This window comes from Miniopterus natalensis, chromosome 12 (genome assembly GCF_054644295.1).
Source record: "Miniopterus natalensis isolate mMinNat1 chromosome 12, mMinNat1.hap1, whole genome shotgun sequence".
NCBI classification, from domain to species: Eukaryota; Metazoa; Chordata; class Mammalia; order Chiroptera; family Miniopteridae; genus Miniopterus; species Miniopterus natalensis.
The window spans coordinates 52,318,254-52,329,161 of record NC_142092.1 but is presented as its reverse complement, the minus strand read 5'-3'; the positions used below and the strand labels follow the sequence as shown (position 1 = coordinate 52,329,161).

At 40.9% G+C, this 10,908-nt stretch overlaps 1 protein-coding gene across 4 annotated transcripts in view; it reads right to left on the bottom strand.

The window, feature by feature from the left end:
* Positions 1-5,845: 5,845 nt before the first annotated feature.
* The window catches only part of PLPPR1 (phospholipid phosphatase related 1), a 172,567-nt gene continuing 167,504 nt past the window's right edge, over positions 5,846-10,908 (bottom strand). For all 4 annotated transcript variants that reach the window (XM_087822792.1, XM_087822790.1, XM_016225009.2 and 1 more), the window contains one exon: positions 5,846-6,970. In XM_087822792.1, coding sequence (XP_087678918.1) covers positions 6,938-6,970 — 33 coding nt within the window. In that variant the 3' untranslated portion in view covers positions 5,846-6,937. The remainder of the gene's footprint in view (positions 6,971-10,908) is intronic.

The following is a 10,908-nucleotide window of genomic DNA, read 5'->3' as shown; positions in this document are numbered from 1 at the left end:
TTTGGGACAACGAGAAATTTGGAAATGGCCTGGATACTAAATGATACTAAAAAATGATCTTGTTAGGTGTCATAACGGCACTGTGGGTATATAAAAAAGTCAGGATTAGAGATACAGTATATACTGACATAGTTAGAGGTAAAGGGTCGCAATATCTGGGAATTGTTTTAAAACACTACAAGACTATGGCAAATGTGAACAATTATTACATCTAGATGATGGGTATAGTGAGGTTTATTTGTTTTCTCTACTTTTATGTGTGCTTGAAATTTTTCATAATAATAAGTTTAAAAAATAAGAGCTATAATCAATATATTGACCTTTCTGTCCCCAAGATGAGCATTTCAGCATATTACTACATCTTTTTCTCCATGACACCCTAGCTCGGACAGCCAGGCAGGAGGAGTTCCTTCTTACTTGAAGGAAGGTCATCCTTCTTGCCCTCTTCAGCTTTCACCTGATTGGATGGGGTCCACCCACACGTTAAGGAGAAACCATCTGCTTTACTCGGCCTACTGATTCAAGAAGTTAATCTCATCCAAAACACCCTCACAGACACACCCAGAATAATGTTTGGCCAGATATCTGGGCACCTGGTGGCTCAGTTAGGTGGACACATAAAACTAACCATCACGGCACAGGGAGTCACTAAATTATTTCCATTTTACTGCTGTGTTAATTAAGCCGTGGGGAGCTTCACTTACCTGAGCTCACATAAGTAGAGATAAGTTCACAATTGGGTTGAACTTAACAGTCTTTTTCCAAGACTCGTGTAACTATTATTTCACCCATCTGACAGCAGGATCTACCCAGATTACAGTAGCTTTTGTCTCTCATACTATGGCTTCCGCTATAATTGAGGCTGAATGTGATAAGTGTCCTCATAATTTCTCAGTCTGATTGGCTCAGCACATAATAGTAAAAGACAGACTTTGGTAGGAAAAAATGTATTATGTAAAGTCTCTTACATAATCGTGAAAGACAGACTTTCTCCTAGTCCAAAGACACGGGGCCTTTGCAAATACTTTGTGCAAATACTTTGTTATTACTACGCTCTCAGAAAGATAAGGCAGACCAAACAGGTGAGTTCTGGCCTCAGTGAGGAAAGTTCAGTGAATGCCCAGCATTGCCCTAAGCGAGGAGAAACTGGGACAGAGGGGAAGAAAACCTGCCAGCACAGGAAAACAAAAGTCATTCCAGCCATGGGGCCAGGGCTGTGTGGTAGGCTTTTCCCAGGGCTTGTTGACATATCCATATGTGCTATTCAACTTTGTTCTTTTGTTGAGATTTCATACTCACCAAGCAACATTTTAACTAATAAAATGGTTTTCTAGACATCTTAATTACAAGATGGGGTATGGGAAAGGGATGTAAAATTCTGGACACTACAGAGTGATGATTCCACCATCAATTAATAAATGATTTTTTAGTTTATGCTTTACTTTTAGTTTAGTTTAGTTTTTTACTTTATGGCGTGTTAGAGATAATATTTTAAAGTGTATTTACAAGCATTTCTCTCTGCATTTCCTTGCTCCTTTGCTATTTACTTGCCTTGGGGGATGTTTAGGATTGTTACAAAAATAATGAGAAAAGAAGGAAAGAGTTAATGTCCCCAAAAGGGATTGATTTTATCATTAAGAGACTGGTTTAACTGGAAGAGATGCAATTACACTTAATTGGAAAATTACATTTATTTTCCCCCCCACTACTCAGTGGGATAGAGAGGCTTGTTAGGAAGTTTAGATTGGTTTTAGAAAATAATTATGCAGAGAAATGGGTTAAATAATTCGTCCTGCTACATTCAGTAAGAGTCTGTCACAAAGAACTGGTCATCTCTGAGGAGCTCAGAGCCTGGTTTCAGCCCTGCAAGGCTGAGGTTCAGACCTGGCTTACGGTGACTTCCATCCTAAGAATCCTGCCTGAGTAATCGTGTAGAATCAGAGACCGTATCTCCCTTGCCTTGACACCCACCCCTGCCAGCTGTGGTAAAGATACTATGAAAAGCAGGTGGGTGGTGGTGGTGGTGGTGGTGGTGGTAATTGTAACCAGGAAGAACATCATAGAGGATATGGAAGTTGAACTGCATTTCTAAGTTTTGATTTTTTTTTTTTCTTTTGAAGTTCCTAGAACAGAGATGCTATGAGAATGAGAAAGGACAAGTCTGATGAAGGGATACATTGCTAAGAATCCTATAAGGACACATATCAGGGCCTTTTGGTTTATCATTTAATAAGGGCGTTTTTTGAACATAGTTAGGCTCCAACTTCATGCCAATGAGGCAAAAGTTATGGTGGTAGAGCTGGTACATGTTCATCAAAATCAGTGATTTCATCAGGCAGTGGTAGATTAATTAATTCATATCCAGCGGATTTTGGTATGACTGAGTTTACCAAACACATAAAAATCTAATATTGAGGTGGTCAAGCAACTCAAAATCCCTCTAATGGTGAGTTAATTCACAACTGATGACTAGTTAACTAGCCCTAGATGCCGACATCATTGTCCCAAGACCCCAAACGGGAGAGAACCTTCCCAGGCAACAGGCAGCTGGCGTGGAGGGTCACCTGCCTGTCTCCACACTTACCCTTGTGGTTGCTGAAGAACAGGGCAGAAATGATTGCCCAAATGAGGAAATACCTCACTCCATGGTCCCCACAAGCAGCAGAAACTATTGGCTACAAAGAGGGCTAATGAGAAGATGATATAAACATTAAATACAGAATTATATATGATGAGTCTATCTGACTCTAGTGAGCCTGGATTTACTCAGTTCTGAAATACTGCAGAACATCACTTGACACTGAAAAAAATATGCTTTAAAAACAGTTCAATGGAGATACAACTTTGTGTCACATTAAACATCATTGTCCCAAAGGAAAAGCTATTATTCTCTGTTCCAAAATAGATGAGATAAATTGATAGACAGAAGTTCCATTAAAGTTGATAGGGCAAAATCAAAAGAGCTTCATGTTCACCCTGCTCTCTACTCTTTGCACAGGCTTATTTGGTTTCATGGGAAGGCCACAAAATGTAACCTTCTATAGATGCTGACCCACAGGATACCAAAATGAAGAAGCCACACCGATCAGAGGCACCAGTCCCACGTGGTGTAATTGTTGCTTTCCTTGGCAGAGTCATTTCTAATGTTAGAAGTGCGTGTGGAGTGACCTGGGCTCCACAGGAGTCAAGGGGCTAGAGAGTAGAGTCAAAGTCAACTGCTTCTTCTTTCCAGCTTTTCAACTGTCACCAAGCAGGGGAGTTAAATTAGAAAAGTTTCTCTAGAAAGAAAGTGTTACTGAAAACTGTTATCCCACCTCATCCAATCCAGCTTCAAGCCCTGTTGAGTCTACCTCCCAGCTGTTTTGCATGTCTTTCCAACCCACTCTCTACCATTCCTACCACTATCCTAGTTCAAGTCATAATTATGTTTTGCCCAATACAGTGACCTTTCAATTGATAATCTCATTTCCATTCTTGATTCCTTTCAACTCATTCTATACACACAAGCAGCTCAGAAGGAATCCTTAGGAATACAAATCTAATTATGCCATTCTCTTGCTTACTGAGGGCTTTCTGTCCTCTAAGGGCTTCCTGTAACTTTGGAGTAAGTTCTAAAATCCATAACAAGGCCTCCAAAGTCCCCAACATGCTCACCAGCACCATCAAATGCCTCTCACCATCCTCCAGTCACACTGCCTTTCCTTTACCTCTTCACATGTGTACAGCTCTTTCCTGCCCCAGGACCTTTGCACATGTTGCTTCCTTGGCCTCATATGCATTTCTCTGCTTTCTGTCAAGTCACCTCCTACTCGTTCTAATATATATATGTCATTTCTTTAAAGAAGCTTTTTCTAATAACACTATCTTGCCTTACCTAAATCAGGTCTCCCTTCAAAGCCCTCATTATATATTAATTGGTTCGTGGTGGTTTTCCTTTTCTTCCACTTTCCTCTCTCAGTTCCATGAGGGTAAAAAGTAGGTCAATTTATTTTGTTGTATATCCTCAGTTCTTAGCACGATTCCTGACACAGTAGAAGCTCATTAAATACTTACTGAATGAATAAATGTATCAATCGATTCTGGGACATCTGGATCAAGAGCAAGGATGCAAGTAAGAGGTATGGTGTTCATTACAAAATCCCCATGGTAGTACAAGGCGTGATAGTAAATGACAGACCAGTTCTAGCACACATCTTGAATTCAGCAAGACCGAAGCTGTGTAACAGCCTTAATGTAACCTATTCCTTAAAACAAACCAGGGCAAGGTAGCACTTGATGTGTCTGCTTCTGAGATATTTAACACCCTTGAGAGGTTCTGGTAATTGCATATAATACAGAAATCAAGTCAATTTTTTGAAACACAAATGCCACTCCTGGCTCTTCTGCTCTTTCAGTCATCCCGAGAACACCCGCTCCCTCTGGTTCTGAGAATGGCTTTATGCCTGTTCGCATTCTCTCAGCAGAGCAGCGGAGAGCCCTCTGCCGCAGCCTGGAAGGGAGAGCTTTAGGACCTACCCAGGTGTTCACAACTACCGAGGGCAGTCTCCTCGCCCTTATTGTTCCTGCATCTAAATACGCTTATCTTCCAGATACCTGTGGGCGCTATTGGAATTCTCTTTAAGTCCAAATTAGCAGGAAGTCTGGAACCCACACGCAGGACACAGAACAGGGCTCTGTGTCGGGCCCTGTTCTGGGCGCCGAATCAAAGAAATGAACTGCGTCGTAGGTATCCTCAGGGGCTAACAGCAGCATGAGGTTGCCTGTGTCAGCACGCTTTCTTAGCCTTTTGTTTCTTCCTACGTCCCTCTCACAGCGAGTCAGGCTTCTCAGGCTGCTCTGGGCCCTCCTCCAAAGAGGAAGAAAAGATCATCACAGAGTTCATTCTCTCTGAGGCCAAGTGACCACTGTCCTTTGTAGACAGAGGGCTTTGTCTTGGTAGAAGGCCCAGGTGGAGAAGTTGCCAGCCCTAAGAAATTAGCCTCAATCGCCAACCTTGAAAGATCAATGTGAGGCCCATGAAGCAAGCCAAATAGGGGCAACGCCAAGGTTGGCATAATGGAAGGAACCGGGCTGGCTCAGGGGGTCCCAGGGATGTGTACCCAGAGATGCCCCTTAGTTCCAAGTGCCCCAGCGTGGTGTCCTGTGGAGCAAGTAATAATACACCCCAAGCCAAAGGCCAGGAAATTGGGGTCTGGGGCTAGAGATCTTGGAATATTTCTAATGGATCCTCCCAGACTGAAACCAGAGACAAGAATACAAGGATACCGCTCATGTTGTCGACTTAAGTTCTTAAAAATACCATCCGGTAGTTAGACGTTTAAGTGGCCTCTCATGGAGAAAAGAAATGGGTAATGTAAAATCAATATAGCCTGACAGCATTTTCCAGAATTAATCATGAACATGAAATAGGATTGCTGTTATTAAAAAAATGCTAAAATATGTTTAAAAAATGAATCACTCTGACATTGGGCAACATTCTATTTCGGTAGCTTATACAAGATTGGAGAGCCCAGAGCTTGCAGATTAGTTCTTCTCATAAGCAGATGCGTCCTTATTAGAACGTGTTCTCGCCTGCGCCGCCCCTGAACCGTCCCAGCAGGCCCGTCACACGGGGAGCCTTTGAAGGCCTGCCGGCAGTGTGGGGTGGCGGAGGCGGTGGAGCTGGGAGCCGGGCAGGCCGCTTCTCACACCCGGCCGACATGTACAGCCTCCCTTAGGGTTCAGCGCGGCAGGCATGGGGCTGCAAAGTAGAAATGTGCTCTGAGGTCACTTCACTGCGACGCGACGGTTCCAGTACCTCTGCCCAGTGGATGCAGCTTAAAACAAAGGACACGAGCAGCCGGGATACATTTTGTGATAACTTTTTTTCCTTCTCTTTAGAAAAAAAATATGTACAAAAAAAGGTAAGAAGAGCCAACATGGAAGTGTCAAGAAAACATTCGGATAGGTACAGACAAGGGAGCTCCTTTCGTCGAGGAGTTACACGTCGGTTATCACCATGCTAGAAAAATGAGATGCAGTTAAAATTCTAGAACAATTAAAAGCCACAAAGTCAAGCTGTGGCTCTGGGCTCTGAGCTGTAGATGCTTAGATACCCTTTCTGTAAAATAACACTGTGCAAACTGTAAAATATTCATTTTCATATAAAGTCCATTCAATATGATATACAAAACTGTTGAGTTGACAGGGGAGGCTGGTGCTGGCTGCGTTTTGGAAAGAAGGCTGCAGTGTGACCTGCCTGACCAAGGACATAGTTCCAGAATCATCTTGAGTTTCTTAGACGGGAGAGACCACCGTCTGAGAAAGAATCCTATAATCCAATACCCCTCAAATTTAGGATTTTCTTCCAACTGCTTGTGTAACTAGGTGACTTCATTAATATATTCCTTTAACTTAGAATGCAATGACAGGTTAGATCAGAAGACAAAGTTATTTATGAAAGTAATATTTCTTCCTGTACAATTGATTTTGAGATTTGCCATTAACCAACATTGTCCTCCCTGCAACTCAAAAGTTAACTTTCATTAATATTCAAAAATTCTGGAGGAGGCAGCAACTGTGGTAATAAAAGTTTAAAGTGAATTGTTAATATTAATTTTATCTCTGTGTCTATAAAACTGAGAAAAGGTTTGTGTACAAATATCACAAAACAACATTAATCATTGAATAAATGTGGTTCTTCAATGCACACTTGAACAAGAAGAGAATTTTGTTGGTTTGAAATTCTGGCATAAATATATTAAAGCTGACCAAAAGAAAAAAAAAAGTCAGGGCAAGCTACATCACTTCTTCATACAAAAATGTACAAAACATTAGCCTCTAACTAGATAAACATAATACTTGTCTTCACAGTTTGACATCCAGTAACTGTGTGTCTTGAAGTATCGAATTGGAGGGTGATTAAAAAAAAAAAACAGCTTGCGACGCATCAGCCATCTCAGGTGACTTCGGTCATGGAAGCGGAGTGATTCTGCAAACACAAGCAGATCAAGTCTTAGAGTCGGGTATTTACTGACACCCACAGGCACACACTCACTTTTTCCTGAATACCCCTTGCTTCCTGTCTCCTCGAGTTTGCACAAGCTGTTCCCTGTCTTTGATATGCTCTTCCAAGGCCTCTTAAATTGTTACCTCTCCTGGCAAATATTCTCTCATTTTTCAACCCAAATTAGATTATTTTCTCATCTAAATTTGTTCTCTATATAATTCTGCTTTATATTATACTTATTCAACTATATTCCAATAATAACATTTAGGACCTCAAAGTAATTTTAGTTGTATTCCACATCTTTGATAAGGTAATGTTTTTAATATTGAAAAATTCTAATTTTTGAAAAATTTTCATATTATTTATTCTTTGACTCATGAGTTATAGAAAAATGAATTTAATATTTTCAAATGTATAGGGGTTTTTTTTGTTTTTGTTTTAGGTACCTTTGAAATTTTTTTCTAGAGATTGTGGTCTGTATAACATAGATTCTTTAAGATTTCTTGAGATTTGCTTTTGAGTTTGTACATGATCTGTTTTCATGTGTTTTGAGAAGGATTATATATAATGTACATTAGATCAATCTTATTAATCATTGATGTCCTTACTATATTTTGTTTGTTTATTAATTAAAGAGAGAAACGTGTTAAAATCTCCTGTTATGATTACAGCTTTTTTCCATTTTTCCTTGTAATTCTATCAATTTTTGTTTATATGGCTTGTTTATATAACCCTGTCTCTTTTGTTTATATAATTTATATGTACAGTTGACCCTTGAATAACATGGGCTTGAACTGTGTGGATCTACTTATAAGCAGGTTTTTTCCCCCCAGTAAATACTATAAATATATTTTCTCATCCTTTATGGTTTTCTTATTAACATTTTCTTTTCTCTAGCTTACTTTTATAAGAATACAGTATACAATACATAGAACATACAAAATGTGTTAATTGACAGTTTATGATTGGTAAGGCTTCCACTAATAGTAGACTATTAGTAGTTAAGTTTGGGGGAGTCAAAAGTTATAGATTTTTCAACTCTGTGGGGGGTCAGCTCCCCAACCCCTGTATTGATCAAAGGTCAACTGCATTACCCCCACCTTTTGAAGGCCGAAAGCTTTCTCTTTTGTTTGAACTTACCCCCCCCCCCCCATCCATAGAATTGGCAAATGCCTTAAGAAACTGTGGCTATAGCTCCAATTAATTATTACAGGTTTCTTGATTCCTGTTTGAAAGCTCAACTATGAATTCTGTATTTTTCAAGGTATTTATTTGTAAAAACTAAGGTTTGATGCAATTTTGCCATAATGTGAAAAATAAGTGCTCCTTTGATGTTTCTAGTTTTATGGTATGCTTTCTTTTTGAAAATTGTTTTTTGGTTAATACTAGGGTCATTTAAATGTTTGTGAGATTCCATTTAAGAGTAAGAGGTAAAGATTAACTGGTAATTCAACACTCTAAGGTAAGCAAATGGGTTACTTTGGGCAGGTTTCCTTAACTCTCCAAGTCTTTTTTTTCTATTTAGAATATGATGTCTATGATATCACTAGTTTTGCAGGAAGGGGGCCATTAGAATCCCTCTGGGTATTTTTTCTTAAATATCATCTTTTCACCCCAGAACTGCTGAAATTAGAATCTCCTGGAATGAGGTTCCAGACATCTGGGTCTCAGCATAGATTAGATGCTTGTGTGTGTGCATTAAAGAAAATAAGTCTTCGTGTGTGTGTGTGTGTGTGTGTGTGTGTGTGTGTTAAAGAAAATAAAAGTCTTCTTTCCCCCTCTGGAGATATGAGAAGACTTTATACCACACCCAGAGTGAATTAACACAATTGTTTCACCTCTAGTTTCTTCATTAATATAAACTGTGTTTGACGTGGAGACAAGTTGCTCAGCGCTGAGCTTGATTTCTCTGGGGAATGTGGGCGTGGAGATGCAGCAGTGGCTGGCTTGAAGCCAGTGTCATTAGGGTCACAATGGGACGGACGTCACGAATGAATGTGTGCTCTGAAGAGAGGTTCAGATCTCCTCTCAGATCCCCACGGTCCCCCTCCTGGGAAGATGGCTCTCTGGGAATGACAAAGGAGCAGCTTCCAATAGAAACCAGGGCTGTAGGAGTTGCACAGGGGCGCTCTTGCCCGCAGGGGAAAAACAGGGCATCCGTATCTATTTGGGGAGGGCTGTAGCTCAGTTAATTCTCCGGCCGTGCAGCTCAGTGCAAATGCACTACCCCCTATGGCGCGTTTCCATTTCCAATGCTGAGAGCTGCAGATTTCAAAATGAAATTTCCCTTGAGTGAAATGTCAGGCCGAGTCATGCAGCAAACAGGGCCTTTAGAAGTAGATGGCCTGTGTCAATGTTGACTCGGTGACCTTGGGCATATGACTTAAACTCTTTGTGCTTTACTTACTTTATCAAAGAGAACAATGATGCCAGTTGCAGGGTTCTTGTGAGACTGGATGTGATGACTCATAATAAACGCCAAATTCCTTTCCTTGACCGACACAAAAAGGGCATATTCTCCTAACTGACCCTGCGGAAACCTGTGACACTAATAGCAGGCGGGTGGTTCCTCGAATCTTCCACAGTTGGTATGGAAGGCCTCACCTGAGAGGTGACAGCTTCCATCCAGCTTCCAGTAGCTTCACTTGGGCTAGCCTGCAGAAGTCCTGTTCATTGTTGCTCATAAATCTCTAATTTCCATCGAGGTTCAGAGAGTGACTATGGTCGTATTTTAGGGTCTTGGTTTTGACTCGTGTCTAGTTCAGGCTTTGCTTCTGGCCTGTATCTGTCTATTTACCAAACATTATTTCACACCTAGTCGGTCCCAAGGAAGATATAGTTCAGATCCTCAAAGATCTCTAAGTCCCCGGGGTGGGGAGAGGCAGATAGGAGGGGGCATTCTTGGCTTTCAGTGTGAGGGGCAATTACAGAGGGGCCCTCAGGGTCCTCTGGCCCAAGCCTGGTATTCAGAAAAGGCCTCAGATTGTATCCAAATGAGGTGATCTCCATGGATACAAAGATATGTGAACAAATTTGAAAGAAGTCCTGTTACTGCCTATTGTGAACAGTAAATCAATATATTATTTAAAAGAATTTTTTAACTCTATCATGTGAATAGCGGCTTTTGCAACCCTGTTTGGCACTTCATTTTTCGACATAAGTGGAATACCCCCAAATGTGGCCTGGTTGTGTGGTGGGCTGGTCAGCTAGCTATTCCTGGTGCTGAAGGAGGGAGAAGCAATCTGGAGAAGGCTGCGGACGGAGGGAAGCGAGGAAGGGCAGGGTGGGGGCGACGGGGCCTTGGACGGGGTGTTCGGGGCGAAGTAAACAGCATTTATGAGGACACAGAGAGTGACATGTTTGTGGAACTCAGCAAATACTTCAGTTTGCTTTTCAAACTGACCTTTGTCTTTAGTTGCTTCACCTCAAAAATAGAGGGAACCACTCTGACGTCTCCAGGTACAGAAACATTAGGGAAGGAAAACTAGGGAGGGACTATGTCACCATTTCATGACAAGGTATCATTATTTAAGCTAATCTGCCATTCTACCTGCACCAACGGGCTATACATAAATAAACCAGGAAGACACTTTTCAGTACATTATTTCTAATTAGACCACGTCAGAAATCTCATCTTAATACAGGTTAAGGGAACATAAACAAAGTACTTAGCACTGGACTTAATGGAGGGACTTAAATATTTTTCCCAAGATGGAGATAGCTTTATTGGGCCTTGCTTCTGGTTTAGTGATAGAATTAAATAGGATAGTTGTCTTAGAGAGATCTCTGATGGTTAATAATCTTTAAATGAAATAGTGAAAAATATTTTTATACTACATGCTAATTCCAGGGGGAGGTGACCTGTTTTTCCTTTGCGGGACCTACACAAATGGTTTAGTAAGAAAATGCCAAATACAAAC